Source organism: Melampsora larici-populina, assembly GCF_000204055.1.
Source record: "Melampsora larici-populina 98AG31 unplaced genomic scaffold MELLAscaffold_7, whole genome shotgun sequence".
NCBI lineage: Eukaryota > Fungi > Basidiomycota > Pucciniomycetes > Pucciniales > Melampsoraceae > Melampsora > Melampsora laricis-populina.
Window position 1 is genome coordinate 1,623,676 of NW_006768771.1, and position 16,176 is coordinate 1,639,851.

The following is a 16,176-nucleotide window of genomic DNA, read 5'->3' on the forward strand; positions in this document are numbered from 1 at the left end:
TAATCATTTTTTTTAACTTCTCATCAAAAGTTAAACTACCTGGCCGGTCTAGTGTTAAAAGTGAAGATGCTTGCGCTTGAAATGAATCCTGTAAATTCAAATATAAAAATATCAGCAATATGAAATACAAATGGAATTGTAATAATTAAACACATACCTCATCCTTTTCAGGTATAATTGCTTGGTTGCGCTGGACCCGAGTGACTTGAGCTCAAAAATGTTCATGACAACCTTGAAGTTTGGAAAGTGCCACTGCCGGATCAGTCTCCTTAAAAACCTTCATGTACGCTGTGGTGATCAATTTATGGGATCAATTAAAAAATTCACAATTACCAGTTTACCAGTTTATTAGCAGGATTCAGCAGGAAAGAAAATTCGAAATGGAGGTTTTTGATCAATTGAAGCTCTTGTAGGCTTATGTATTGGTCATTAGGTCAACATTACATTATTTTATTTCACATTATATATTAAGATCATTATAGTTTACTTACAAATTTATTACAAAAAGAAAGAAAGAAAAACATAAGAAAAATTCGAAATTATAGGTATAAAGGTTGGAAAATGGTTTTTAGGTTAGTAAAAATAAAGTTATGGGTATTATGAGGTTAGAATATAAAAGAACAACATTATATGATACTATGAAAATTTTAATCTTCAAGGTTGATAAGTAGAAACAGAAGTTATTAGGAAGAAAGCACTTTTTCAAAGTTGGTAAACAAGAGGTACACGTGTAGTTTGGTTGTGTAATAGTGGTAGTGATGGAATTTAAGGTTGCCAAGAGGATTTTCCGGGATTTTTAAGGCTATAGATGATGATGTAATATTACATGAGCAAGAAAGGCTTAGTAGTAGCTGTGAAAAGTGAAGAAAATGGGTGATATTCGTGGAAAATGGAGGTTTTCAGCTAATTACATATGTCAAATGACGTCAGAATAGGTTGGTAGATGGCTCATTCAACGCAGAAGAGTGGATTACATAATGTACAAACTTTAAATCATTAGTAACGGAGGTGTGTGTAAAACGTTATAAGGCAAATAAAGAATTGGTGTGAATCTCGAATTTACAGTCACAAGTCATATGTAACACTAAAAACCTTAACTTCACAACTCAATATCTTACTCATCACTCATCAGAAGTAGGTCATGTAGGTGTCAGAAATGATCAGTAACACGTGGACTACAAGATGCACTTTAGTAATCAAAAATTGGAGCACATCTGAAAAAATTCGTAATCTCAAAAATTGGTTTTCAGCTAGTTTACAAGGAAAAAATCACCTGTATTCATCATAAGAAGTGCTGTACATCATATTATTGCGTCATTGATCACTTTTAGCTGTGAAAATTACATCATTTATTAGTAACAAAACCATTACATTGCGTCATCATAGGGTTTTTAGGGAATTTTGGGCGGATTTGATTGGTTTTGAGGCTGTTGACCATTGTAAAAGTTCTAGTACATTGTTATATATACTTTGAGAGGGTTTTGGGACTGTTGTTCCCCCTTTTTTTTTCTTTATCATTTACGCCATTATTATTTTGTTTATCATCATAAACTTATTTTAATAGTACCTGTTCACTTAAATACGCCCTTTATTACAGTTATAAAGAGAAATTTACTTTAGTTTTATAGTCATAAAGACTTATTGGGAATAATATCAATCAGATATTGCTTATTTTTTTTCAGTTATCAATTGGGAATAACACTATAGCAGTGTTGATAGTAATACAAAGTGTGCTTTTGAAGTTAAAATTACGTGTGAAGTTATATTTCTCTGGTGCCTTATCAGTACTCAATACAACAGAGCTCTTTCTGATTGTGTTGTTTTAGAAGAGCAGTCCTTAGACAACTTCTACTAGTCATTTTATTAGTAGATTATCCTCTTCCAGCTCTGTATAACCCTTGTTGGGTTATAAGTTCTACAACGCTTTGACAAATCTGTTCTTTTGGGCCAATGAAAAGTCAACTACCTGTCGAACCAGCGTATCACGTTCCTTGACGGTTATTTCGGCATGCTTGAATTGTTTCATCAGGGTACTGAAGTGTGCGGCGTAGTGATTTTCCGTCATGCCTTTCAGCCAAGTCAAAAGAATTGGGATACATCGTTGCAGATCCTCGTGATACATAGAAGTTGATAAAAGATAACCGTTTTTGAAAAACTTGTATGTTACGTCTGAGAGGAGACCGCCACCATAGACCCTGTTGTCCTTGTCTCGAGCCATCAGCTGCTGATGCATCCAATCCGTTTGAAAGGTCATGTGCATGTTCACACGCTTCATAGAACATGATACAACGTTCAAACTGCGCCTGAAGCCAGAATTAAACCAGGAAGACCAAAAAGAAGTGGCAGAATATATATAAGTATCGTAATCACAAAGAATATAATTATCTTGAAATAGAAAACATACTCAGACCAGTGATACATGTCCATAATGAAGTTGTCTGCCGCTCCTGGAACACTCTTTTTGGGGATAACACCTGCTTCCCCAAGGAGCTTACGTCGATAGTAACCAGTCCGATGTAGGTTGCCAAAACCTGCATGGATGTTGCTAGCGGTAACAATTTCCTTCTTGCCCGCAGGAGCTCGTCCGACCTTGCAATCAAATAATTATTAGTAATCTTTTGAAATGGTGCAGAATGAAATGAATTCGAGTGTACCTTGTGTCGTAATGGTCCCACATCAGGGTTTTCAACTACCCGTTTGGCAAACTTGGCCAAAGACAACTTGTCCGGCTTGCCACGTCGAGGCCATCAATGGTTATGGATCCCAGAGTGGCGTATGATGCCCCAGCCGCTGACATGTTCGTCCAACCGGCATAAGGTGTCATTACATTCAATATATTGAAGTTCCTCAGTACACCTTGCAGCAGGACATTTCTGAGGTCTAAATCCATATGAGAGCGATAATGGTCAGAACTATCATCTTTTTCAAAATATTGATACTTTGAAATACTAACTTGCTCATCCATTCTTCTCTCTTGGGGGCTGCTGTTGGCGGTGATCCAAGATAATTGCAACCAAGACTCTTGCAGACTATGACCCCTAGACAGCTATATCTGACTGTTCGCCAGTCACCTGGGCCTTTGCTTTTGCCACCAGACGATGTATAAGTGAATCCAAAAGTCCCCCAGTTGGTGAACTTTTGCTCGGCTGATAGTCGAAGAAAGACAGTGTTTCCATTTGGGAATAATGGATAACCTTCGTCGTCAAGGGTAGTGTTTTCATCTATGAATGTTTCGAAAGATGGACGGTCCAAGGGTAGCCTGAAGGTTTTCTTAACTTTGATAGCCACCTTCCGACCCTTCGTCGAATTGGTAGAAATGGAGGATTTCTTTCCCTGAGACTGTAATGGCGGAGAAGTAAGAGGAGGTTTTCCCTTGGTCGAATTTGTAGAATTGGATGATTTGTTTCCCTGAGACTGTAACGGAGGAGAAGTAACAAGATTTTTCGAAGCAAGATAAGGTTTTTCATCTTTGAATTCAACTTCTTCAACTTCTTCATCTTCTTCATCTTCTTTGTCTTTGTCTTCGTATACAACTTGTTCATCTTCTTCGTCTTCGTATACATCTTTTTCATAAATTTCAGGCTCAGAGTCACTGATATGTGAATATTGATCTCCTTCAGAGTTGCTACAGTAAGATGGGTCACTCATGTTGGTGAACGTAAATGTTATTGATTAAATTCTTGATAGTAATGATTAAAGGTCAATTGGGTATTATTGATAAAGCAAAACTGATCAAAATGTGGAATTAAACGGTAGAAACTGATTGAAAGGTGGAAATAAATGATAATTGAGATTAATGAGGAATTGAATTATGATGTGGTTATTGTTGAGGTTGATTGGTTAGAGAGAGAGAGATATGTAAGATTATTCTGATAAAGAGATGATGTTGTTGAACTAGCAAAACAAAATGATCGTTTCTAAACAAATTGATCAGTTGAAAGCTCGAAAAGATCTTTCTTTCTTCATCATGAGGGCTAGTCATTATGACACCCCTTTCCTCTCGTTTCGATATCTGTCAATCCTTGGCTTTGGATCGGTAATATTTCATCAATCCGTCGGATTGGTAGTGATTGCTTTCTTCATCAATCCGATTGGATTGGTAATTATCTGCTTTGATCGCAAATTTGAACATTTCGTGCAAAATGATTGACTTTTCAGGTTATTGTTTTGCGATGCTTTGAAATGACTGTGAGACTTGGCCTGTGAAAGTATCGATTAGAGGCGATTTATGTACTTTTGCAAGGATTTTTATTTGCAATCAAAATGTGTCGCGAAGTTTAGGTTGCAAAATTATATAATGTATGTACAGGGATGTAAATTTCAGGTGATCTTTTTGCAACTGTATTTTTTGCGATCATTCTGAATTAGGGTTCAACTGTAAAAATATGATTTGCCCCGGGATAAATTGACTTTTACGGACATCAGTCTTTCCGGTCTTTAATGACCGCAAAGTGATGATCGCAAATTTCTACGATCCCATTTTCTATCTTTTTTGATGGTCTGATTTTTGTATTTTTTTTGGAATGTGAGAGCAAGCCTCAATGATTTCAAGAAAACAAACTACCAGAGACCAATAGAAACTAGAACAAAAGATAGCAGATCTTAACAAATTGTGCAAAAACCTATATACCATTCTGATCTGGCTAGGAAGATCCTTGAGTGACGTTCCCTTTCAAAGCCTGCTCAAAACAGTTAAATGCTTCGGTTGGCTGATAGTTATCGTCAAGAAGAAGAGCGTCTCCGAAATCTGTTTGTTGTTTGACAGGTCAGGCGAAGAAAGAGTAATAAATCATCAGTTTCCATTCTTTGAAGAAGCTGATCCCTTGAAACCGTCAGAAATTACGCACTATGAAATGTTGATGGAACCCAAGAGTCAGGGTACCCAACACCCCAAACAGTGACACCTTTACAGCCCGGAGTCTCCTTACAAGCCGTTACAAAGGTAGCGTAGTCTTGGGCTTGTTGCGCCAAATCCTTTGGAGACGCGGGCAAAGGAAGCCTTACATCGACTTCGGTGTAGGCGACCTCAAGACCTTTGATACAAAGGAAACCGGATACCATCAGCCGGGTGTTTCAAGATAGGAAGATTCTCGAGAGCTTACCTAAATCGACATATCGTTTGAGGTTTGCTTTCATCTCTGATCAAGTAAGAAAATATCAAAGTTGAGATGAGTCTTATGCCGTTAATCATCTCGATTGATGTTTGAAGAGTCGGTAATTCATTACCTTCGAGTCGTGGCAGTTTTCCCACGATCATGTGCCCTTGCAATCCAACACCATGTAGAAGTTTCTTTTCGGCTAATGATTTCACGATGGCGTAATAAGCATCTGACTTCTTTCCGAGTCCCTCAACATTGTAATCGTTGACTGAACGTTGCAGAAATGTAGATGACGGATGAAAGTTGGAGTTGGCGAGGAGGAACCAGTCAGTGATCCGAATTATCTTAACTTGAAAGGACTCGAATCAAACAATGGAGCTCAACTATAAAGTTTGATATTAGTACCCGCATCCAAGGCAGCTTGAAATGCCATTTCGATGAAAGAATCATTCAACTTTTGTGACCAAAATGAATCACGCAGATTTCCATCATCTCCCAAGACTTCATTACAAACGTCAAAGGAGTATAGATCGTCTTTATAGTACTGTAAGACGGTTTTGATGTGATTTTGGGTGGCATTTACAAGTCCAGGTCCATCAAGATCTTTTAACCATTGCGGTACCTGATTGTGCCTACGCGTGTAGGGAAACACATATTGAATATGAGATAATATTTCACTGTTAGAAAATCAGATTTTTGACAAAGGAACTATCGTACCAAACCCCGACATGTCCACGTATCGTTTTCCCGTTGTCTTTTGCGAATTTGACAATCTTGTCTCTGTATAAAAATCAGCCGCTTAGCCAAGAGAATTCGAATGGAATCAGTGACACGGTAAAATGCTTACGATGCGTTGAAAGAGAATACGCCTTGTGTCTTCTCGGTTGCATCCCACTTCATCACTATGATTGTCTCCGAAGAGTATTGGAGGGAGTGCAATCAGCAAATCATAACGGAATTAGATGATCCACGAGAACAAAAGCGGGAAGGAGTGCCTCAATGGACTCACCGTTACCAGGCGTTATGTATTCGAAATATGTCTTGACAGCATCAACGTATGATTGGTTATTGAAATACGGTGTATCAACTGCTGTCCCAACGTATATCTTTTCTTGACATTCGTCGGGGTCTGGAGTATCACCGCCCCCAGTACCATTATTTGAAGCATCGTTGCCATTGATTGGCTGAGTGATCTGATTCATGATGTTGGATGTGTCCGCCCTCCTGAGGGCTCCCAAACGACCCTCTGCGGCATTGAAGGAGAAAAAGCCAATGACCACCAGGGTCAAGGAGTGAGAAATTACGAAGTGACGCATTGCGTATGAAAAAGATATAAGTAATGGACGAGGGAAACGCAAAAGCAATCGTTAAGTCGGTGAGTTAAATAATCAAGGCCGACGAGAGCGATGGCAATGCATCTGAAGCCATATGTTGCCTCTACCGAGCCTAAGAAACTATTCTATTGGAATCTGGCAATGGATAGATTTAGAGATTGGTTTCGTGCTGCCTTCAACTTCCGAGAACAACTCGCGTCATTGACAACGCGGGTTGACTAGTGGGTATCACTCTTCAAGTTGAAACTTGAGATTGAATTCTACACGGCGGGGGCTCCACACCGTTCTTGTTCTTCAAGAAGATTCGAAAGCGATTGCAACTTTGCCATAGTTGGCGGAGCAACAGTTGCAACTTGCAACTCCTACCCCAGGAGGAGATATACGGTCCACTAATTCGAAGGTTATGCGCTATGTAGCAGATTGGCCTAGCGTGGGGGTAGGAGCAGTAGTTCTCAGTCAACCTCAGGCAGCGCGCAGAGCAACGTCCGGACCATAACAACCCAGTCCATCGGATGTGCGTATGTGAAGGTCCAAAGCAATAAGAGTGCCATGTGTCAACGCCATTTTAGAGGCGTAATTGTTGAGAACATTGAGCTCATGATAGCTGAGACGCAAGAAACCTAAAGCGATGAGAAGTGAGTTGTGGTCTATCGTCTCCAGAGGTCAAAATATGCCCGACTCGGCCCTACTCCCAAATATTAGCCAGAGAGTCAGAAGGTAAGCCGTCAGTCGGCCTTCTCCAGATGTCGGTCGAAACTCGATTCAGATCCTTTCCGATCACATTCACAAAATCCCATCGATTCTCATGCTCATCTTCAAATCATATCCAAGCAGATGTCAAAATATTGACCTTTTTTAACTGAAGGTTGACATCCATCACCTTATTATGCCGCGCAAGGCTATAATGGCAAGAAACAGTCTTATCATACCCAAAGGAAATTAAAAGCTTTCCAACAAGCCAAAGACTGGCCACTGGCACATCAACATCATGATGCCTAGCCTCCTAGTGCTCAGTAATGCGAAACAATGGATTGAGCTGTGACAGATTGAGCTCCGAGAATGCCGACGAATTGGCCACTCTGAATCCCACATGAGAAGATTTTCATCCGTTTCCCTGTTGAAGTGATGCTGGTATTTACGATCACGGGAAATCTTCTCACCGTGATGAAAAAGTCGCAGTCAATCCTTAACGTTAACGCGACTTTGTTTACCAAAGAAGGTGGTATGCGTATGTTTGTGTGTATGTCATCACTTTTGGAGCTATTCCTGATCCAACCGTCTCATCAGGTCTTCATACCAACGCGTCATCGTTCGATTTTCATTGCTCATTTGACTTCAGTCGTTCGAGAATCTCAGACCCAGCTGTAGGCTCAATGCGGGAAGGATAGGGTGAGCCTAGGCCCGAGAGGAAGGAGATAAGCTAAACAAACTACCTGGGAAGATCAAGAGTTCGTAGTTTGGAGCACACGAATCTGATGAATTCTTTCCAATCAAAGTGATCAAGCTTCAACAACTCGTCATTCATAACCCTCATCAGTCGATTTGATAAAGTAGACTATGTATCGGCATCGCTACTACACTCAGACTTCAGATACGAATCCGGATGAGACCGTAGTCATAGCGCTCAAACCATTTTTTTTTGTTTTAAAGCTAGTCCGCCACATCTAAACTATTTTTTCATTTAAAAGAAATCCACTAAAAAGCACTCCTCAAAGGCTTTCTTGCAACTTCCATTACATATTTGTTTCAAGTTAGATACATACCATCATATCCGATCTACAACACAGTCTATCAAGGCATCAATTCATCCATACAAGTCGTTCATTTCGTCCATCGTTTTTGTTTTGTACCCAAACTTTTACACCCTTCTTGTTCCATCGATTCCTTCAATTATTCCATTGTATTCAACTTTCAACATTCTTCTTCTTGATTGAGGAATTTTTTATAGTCGGATATCCAAGTCCCTAGCATTTTTTTTTGTGATATTTTTCATCATGATGAGTTCTTTACATCCTTATGCTGCATCACAATACGTAGCATCTTCAAATCAACTTGCTCAACCTCAACCCTCACCACGTGCCAGTCGGTGGTACGTCACCCCAGCATCTATCTCCTTGATCAACTTATCCGATCACCACGTAAGACTCAATTCATTCTACAGATTGTTGTTTCTGCTTCTTGCTGACCGCTTTCGAACACCTTGATTGATTATCAATTTTAGTCGGTAAAGAAATCTACCACTTCTTCCTCTCAAAAGACTTCTACACTTTCTCCTATACTTTGGAAATCTCCACAATCTTCTAGTAGTAGTCATCGACTTTCTACTATTCCATCTTACTTGAAGATCTCATCCACATCAAATCAAGATGACGATGACCATAACAATTCAAAGCGCTCAACTCTAAGTTCGTTACTTGTGCGTAAAGTTCTTATAAACTCACTGGTCATTTCCTTCAATCATTATCTGACATTTCGAAAATATATTTAACCTTCTTAGAAACGTTCAAAGGGCCTTTTGCGTCGACGTCAAAGTATGCGGACTAGGGTCTCATCTGATCAACAAGTCATCGAGAAACCAAAACCTACCATCAAGATTCAAACAGGCATACCAAGAAGTTCACAAGACTCGACCATCACTCGCCACACAGCACGAAAGTTATCAACGTCTTTCTTAGATATCGATGAAGAATCCGAACCATGCGATGAAGAAGAAGTAAACCGAGCAAGAACCCCATCACCAAGTCTTTCCGACATCGAAACGTGTTTTGAACTCACCCTTGATGAGACCCCCAAGAAATCCGTTCCATCTCGCAGTAATGGCAGTACTTCTTATCCATACAGCTCACCGATCCATTCATTCTTTTCCACATCGACAATCGAGTCAACCCACTCAATGTTTTCAAACTCTTTACCTGTTACTCCAAGTACCACGACGATCGGAAGTCTTCGTTCACCTGATCCTACACTCGAATCTTCTTCATCTCGTAATCCTTACATGAACTCGTGTATTGGACTTTTATCTAGTTTGACATCTTTAAATGAACTTTCTTCTGATCTTCCTAACCAACATCGATCACTCTTAAATGATGAAATTAAACAATGGAACTCTAGAGTCAACAAATGTAAAAACACATTTACAAAAGAAGATGAAAGTCTATGATCTGATCATTGAAGAATCAACTTGATGGAATTTAGGTTTTGGGATTCATAAGTAAATAATCAAAGAAGAAAAAGATGTATAAATCCTTTTTTTGGCTTTTTCTTTTTTTTGGAAAATCATTTCTTGGGTCTTTATTTAATTTTTACATATTTTTCGATTTATTATGTATATAAAACTTGATGTTTAATTTTGTATATATTTCTTAAACACAGATGAATGGTGTTTTTTCTCATATATATATTTATCAAATCATCATACTACATAATTCTTTTTGTGAAAACTAATAATTTCAAAGTTATAAAATCAATTTCTTTAAACTTTTTAATTTCTATTTATAAATTCAATTAATGTAAATAAAACTGGTGTTTAAATACATATTCACATACATATTTTGTTACCAAAGAATTGTATACATGATTAATTTTTTGATTACTTCACTCTCTTAATTGAAAAAAACACAAATCATTTAACCTTTTCTTTCTTTTTTTGTGATGTTGTTTAAGCATTTACTACATTCAATTTCAAACATGTTCATTTCTTCTTTTTAAAACTTCTTCTTTTTCTTGTTCAATACCTTTCTTTCTTTTTCTTTTTGAATACCAAATGTTTATAAGTACACAATCTATCATTTATCCATTCCTTTTTTCGTGTCAGATTGTTTTCTTTCTTTTTTGATGACTGAAATGTAACTTTTTGTTTTCATCAAGCATAACTTGACTTGTATCTCAAAATGTTCATTGGTCTTTTTGGAAAATTTAATCAAACAAATGTTTTATTTTTGGATTATCATATCTTACAAGTTTGACTCTTTCAAAGCTACAAGAGTCATTGAATATCTTCACGTTATGGGGTATTAAACATTTTCCCTTATCCAATCACAATAAGAGCCGTGAAAGAGTGATTATTTTGGAGATGAAATGTATGAAGGTGTTGTTGGGTGGATCTATGAATTGATGAAAGTCGAATAGAGTTTTTGTAGAGTGATATGATAGAGTATGCTTATAAGTAGTATGTAGTTTCACATGAGTGATTTCCTCGATCGTCAAGTGAAGTGTGAATTGAATTGGTATGAGAAGTGTAGCACCACTGCTTACATACTTACATATCCAAGGATCTGAACGAATACTTACTTTTCACAGACAACACTCTGATTGTTCATTGGTTAGAATCGGTTGACGACTTCTTCGCTATCTGTTCAAATTCTAATCAACTCATTTGAATTGAGTGGGTTCGAATTCAGATATTAGATTTTATAGTCAAGATTACCTAGATTAGTCTTCATCTTTATCGGTATTACTATTCATCGATCAAATAGATTGTAGTTTGAAGGATTCTTTGAAATCTTGAAACATCCCAATCCATCATCAGATCGTTAAAATCAAATCCAAAGATTACTTGACTTACAATATTTATTTGATCTTTCTTTTTAAATAGTTCACAAAACTAACTCCTATATCAGTTTATCTACTTACTACAATCTACTCTCTACTTACTCTCTCATCATGTCAAACCCCACTCCAACTCCAACTCCACCACCCACTTCTTCATCATCACATCACAAATCTAAACAAAACCTTCATCATTCAAACAATCAAGCACTTCAACATAACAAGAACTCGGGTCCTAATCATCAATCATCTATGAAGAAAAATGTAAGAGCTTGGGGTAACATCAACAATCCGAACAATAACAACAACAACAACAATCATAACAACAACAACAATAACAATCATCCTCAATCTGCTTGGAGGAACAACAATAATCATCAATCTCATCACTATGTGAATGGTGCGATCGTAGGTCAATCTAACAATCAAAACACTCATTCCAATCAATTTCAACAAGCTGCTATTCCGAATGATGAGAAATTGGTATTAAAAGCTATGCATGAACGTATGGTTTGGTTTATCATGAGTTTAGTGGTCAGTACGATCTTCTTATCGAGAATCTTAAATACTTCATTCTCAGATTCACTCAAACCTCTATGGTTTTCTTTCTGGGTCAAAACGGTCGATCTCTAGGGTTATACAGTCACTGCTACTACCAAATCTGGTCAACGATTTCAAGGTTTGTTATCATCAGCTGTTACAGAATCAGAATTCTCAATCACTCTCAAAAGGGCCGTTCAGCTACCTATACCTTCGACTTCTTCATCCACTCCTACTCCACGATCGGCTCCAGTTGTTAAATCAACCTTGATCATCTTTTCAAGAGAATTAGTAGAAGTCGTGGCAACTGATGTAGATTTAAATCAAGCTAGCTCAGTAGGAACTGGCTCGAATGCTGGATTCAAGACCGATTCTGAAACTCTGGGTACCAAACTGGATGCTAATGGACAACCGATCATTAGAGAAAAAGAACTACAAACTTGGCAACCAACACCTGGAGATATGTCAATCGAACCCACGAATCCTACAGCCAACTTGAACGAATCAGATCCTATAGGACTCGAAGACAGTTTATTTCCCAAGGATTCAGGTCATCGAAGGACATTTGATAAACCTTGGGATCAATTCGAAGCTAATGAAAAGTTATTTGGAACTCATACTGATTTTGATGAAGAGATTTATACAACTAAATTGGATAGAAGTGGTAAAGATTTTAAAGAACGGGAAAGGAAAGCTGAAGCTTTGGCTAGAGAGATCATGGGCTCTAGTACCTCTAATCCTCATGTTCAAGAAGAGAGGGGGTTATTGGTGGCTGATGATAGTGGAATGAATGAAGAAGATAAGTAAGTTGAGATCTTTGAGATTGTCTTTCCCCTCTGCGTTGCGATGTTGATCAGAAAGTCAATCAGAGGCAATCTTCACTAATGTCATGATTCCTTTTTGATCAGATATGGTGCAGTGATTCGAAGCGAAGGGGCCTATGTTCCGCCTGGGGCTCGTAAAGCTGCTGCTGCTGCAGGAGGTAACAAACAAACTCTTCAACCCTCAGCTTCCAACTCAAATCTCAATAAATCCGGATCGAATTCACAACCTCAAAATGCGACGAACAATAATAATCCTTCGCGAACTTCCAAGGCAGCAACCGATGGTCAACCGGCTGGAATGAATGCCAATTTACCAGCGACCAATTCAGGTCCACGACAGCCAAACAAAGCTACACCCACCGTATCTGGTACATCTGGTGAAAAGCCAACAATAGACCCACCTGCGAATTTTTCATCCAAACCTATACCCATTGTCAATGTACCCTCTCATCTCAACTCCACAGCGGGATCCAACCTGATTTCGAAATCTTCTTCAGCTCAACCTGCCATCAAAGTGGCCTTATCAAACAGGCCATCTAAACAACCTGATGAAGTCGCACCTCGCTTCAAAGCCTTTGTGACAGATGAAAAAGAAAGATTACAACAAAAGAAGAAGGATTTATTGAAGAAAGAAAAGGAATCTAGATTAGCCGAGTTTCGAGCGTTTAGTATGTCTTTTAAATTACCAATGGCAGTGCCAAAGGATTTAGAACCGATTATCAAGAAATCTGTTAATAGCACTTCGACTGGAGCTAACCCACAAGCTGTTTCAACAAACTCTAAGCCAACAGAACAAGATGATGCCGGTCGACGTGCTTCAGTAGTAGCGGCAAATGCTCAACTGAATCGAGCTCAACCGAACCCGAGAGTCAATATGTTACCATCTAACCTTCAAATCACTACCAATAGTCTCGGACAAGATCTTAAGCGAGTTTCCAACAATACCACATCCAAACCACCTATTTCGAATGCCGGCTTAAAGGCCATGGTCGCTTTGGCCGCAATACCTCCGTTCAAACCACGTAACCCTCCAAGTGATCCACATCGAAACGTGACGGGCCCTACTGGGATGTCTAAGAAGGGTGATCATCAGAAAGGCCCACCTCGGTTTGCTGTTATTCCACCGATTCCACCCTTCAAGCCAAAGGGAAGTCAACCCACCGGTTCAAACGATAATTCCAAACTGAGCACCAAGGCTGCTGCATTCAATCCGGCAGCCAAGACTTTTACACCTGTTTGTATCTTTTTTCATGATCGTCACAATTGACATGAATACAAATCGGTTTACTGACATTGTTGTTTTGTCTTTGATTATTAGGGACCGCCGGGTCAACCTGTTGGACCATCTTCTTCAAATCGAAAGCCCCTTCAACATGTAGATCCTAATATGGCAGGCTCAGTTACAAACCCATTCTTTGGGTCCAAACCGATCAAGAAAGGTTCATCATCCATGCACGTCAAAGAAGAGTTTACGCCTTTCAAATCTTCTAGTGTACCAGAAGCTTCACATGTGGGACCGGCTTGGAACTTTTCGGGTAAATCTTATCGACAGATGTTTGGACCTAATGCTCCACCACCCTTACCACCACAACCTCATCCGGTTCAACAAATCGTACCTCATATGATGCATCATCAACATCATCCTGCTGCTCAACAACAACAACAGCAACAACAACATCAACAACAGATTCATCATCATGCACCACATCAACAGCCTCAAGGCCCGTCCCACGCACATCATCATTCGCAAAGTGGACCACCTAACAACATGATGCCCGCACCCATCCCACCTCCTATGCATCTTCCACCACACGCTACTGGAGGACCTCCTCATCATCACCATAATCCGATTGGAATGCCAGAAGAAGAAGGCAACGGAGGCGGTCCAGGAGGAGGGATGGTCGTCACGATGGGATACGGACCTCCACTTCCTCCTCCGATCCCACCTTATCTATATCATCATCAACCACAACCACAACAACCTCAACCTCAATCACCTTATAACGGATCGTATCGTAATAATGGAGGGGCTAATAACGGAGGATTTGGTCCGCCTGTTCAAGGTTTTAATAATGGACCCAATAACGGAGCTTATTATGCTGGAAGTCCTAATGGAGGTAATAGTGCAAATGGATCACTTCCACCCCAACATTTCAGTCCACGTTGAGTTTTTTTTTCGGATTTGATTTATCATTCGATTCTCAACTGATTTGATTTGATTTGGATTTGATTTGGATGGATGGATGGAATAGATGGACCACCTGTGCCTGGTTTACCTCCTCCTCAACAACAGCCACCGCCACCTCCTCAACAAATGTATCAAGGACCTCCACCACCACATCATCAGATGTTTCAAGGAGGACATCCGGTTCCTCCAGGACCAGGACCTGGACCTGGAGGAAGAGGTGTACCGATGTATGCTTATGGACCTAGTTGAGTGGTTTTTTTTCTTGGAATTGATATATATATATGTAGATTTTTGACTGTTTGACTTGTTTTTTTTGGTTTAGATATGGGATTCGGACCACCTCCACCTGGATATGGAGGAACGAATGGTGGAGGGAATGGGAATACAGGAAGCTCAATGGTGGGTACGGCTAATGGACCTAATAATGGGAATCATGGAAATGGGAATGGGAATGGACAGTTTGATCAAGGAGGAGGAGGACCACCACCACCACCGCCAACTGCTCAGTAAGATGAGAGTGTGTTTGGTTTAGTGAGGTTCTGGATGGGCTTGATGAATACCATGACTAGCTTAATAAGACAATTATGGTTACTTTGACGATCGGAATGATTGTATTGATGATCACTAGAGGTGGTTGGAAAAAGTTTTGAGATGGATTGGAGATTGGTTGAAGATTGGTTGAAGATTGGTTGAGGTTTTTTTCTTTGGTAAGAAAATCAAATCAATGAAATTATGGAAAGTTATTATTTTTTATATGGTATGAAAGATATATTTTTTGTGTGTGTTTGTGTGCGTGTGCGTGAGAGAGAGAATGGAGAGAGAATGGAGAGAAAGAGAGAATGGAGAGAATTCAGGTTGTGATAAAGTGGGAAGATTAAAAACCTAGATTGAGATTGAGTGTAGTTATAGAAGAGTATGAGATGTTTTATGATAAAAGTGATCATTTTGAGATATGTTAGAGTGATTGGAGAGATTACAGAATTCAGTGATGGATGAATGTGATGGAGATGGTATGTAAGATGTCAGTAGAGTGTTACAGAAGTGTGAAATGTGAAGTATAAGAGTTTATTAATCAGTGTTGATGACCGTCTTTACTGAAATCCAAATTAGTGAAACAGACAGTATGAGTCAAGCTCAAGGACCCAATGAGAATGTTCTTCAAGAGATCAATCTAATCTCAACTATCATTCCAACTTCAACTTCAACTTCGATTCGTAGATCAACTCATTCTTCTTCAAGTAGAACTACTTCTCGTCATTCTTCTTCGGGTCCTCATTCTAGAACTTTATCTCAAGGTAAACTAAATTCAATCCAAACCATCAAACCATCAAACCATCACTAATGATTTTTGAACTAAACAAAAAGAACCATCCGAAGCATTATTTGCTGATCAATCTTCACCATCATACTGTACATTACCATTACCAAGCACATCATGCAACAAACAAGCGCCAAATGAAAAAGGGAATCAACTTGGAAAACCTGTGAATTTGGAATGGATCAATGATATGAAACAACGACATATCTTATTAAACAATCTTAAAAGAAATCAATTAATTGAAACTAATTCGACGACCAACAATTTGAAAACATCATCTGATCATCTTGAATTGATGGGAAAAGTGGTTGGAGATGATCCTGAG

General features: G+C 39.0%; 4 protein-coding genes across 4 annotated transcripts; 2 read left to right on the forward strand and 2 right to left on the reverse strand.

Annotated features, from left to right (window-relative positions):
- Positions 1–2,262: 2,262 nt before the first annotated feature.
- On the reverse strand, positions 2,263–3,648 carry MELLADRAFT_95318 (uncharacterized protein; the record flags this gene model as incomplete). The annotated part of the gene is made up of 5 exons (XM_007406891.1): positions 2,263–2,269; positions 2,405–2,589; positions 2,655–2,729; positions 2,796–2,880; positions 2,954–3,648. The coding sequence occupies 5 exons, from the start codon at positions 3,646–3,648 to the stop codon at positions 2,263–2,265; spliced, it is 1,047 nt and encodes a 348-aa protein (XP_007406953.1).
- Positions 3,649–4,643: 995 nt separating this feature from the next.
- Positions 4,644–6,301, reverse strand: MELLADRAFT_103920 (family 10 glycoside hydrolase; the record flags this gene model as incomplete). Its single annotated transcript, XM_007406890.1, has 8 exons — positions 4,644–4,747; positions 4,848–5,033; positions 5,103–5,138; positions 5,227–5,367; positions 5,484–5,731; positions 5,817–5,879; positions 5,947–6,001; positions 6,109–6,301. The coding sequence occupies 8 exons, from the start codon at positions 6,299–6,301 to the stop codon at positions 4,644–4,646; spliced, it is 1,026 nt and encodes a 341-aa protein (XP_007406952.1).
- Positions 6,302–8,197: 1,896 nt separating this feature from the next.
- Positions 8,198–10,381, forward strand: MELLADRAFT_77069 (uncharacterized protein; the record flags this gene model as incomplete). The annotated part of the gene is made up of 3 exons (XM_007406804.1): positions 8,198–8,571; positions 8,655–8,849; positions 8,931–10,381. 3 exons carry the CDS (start codon positions 8,428–8,430, stop codon positions 9,591–9,593), a joined length of 1,002 nt encoding a protein of 333 aa, XP_007406866.1.
- A 4,237-nt stretch (positions 10,382–14,618) lies between these two features.
- Positions 14,619–15,319, forward strand: MELLADRAFT_71171 (uncharacterized protein; the record flags this gene model as incomplete). The annotated part of the gene is made up of 2 exons (XM_007406805.1): positions 14,619–14,777; positions 14,856–15,319. The coding sequence occupies 2 exons, from the start codon at positions 14,660–14,662 to the stop codon at positions 15,041–15,043; spliced, it is 306 nt and encodes a 101-aa protein (XP_007406867.1).
- Between the last annotated feature and the right edge of the window lie 857 nt (positions 15,320–16,176).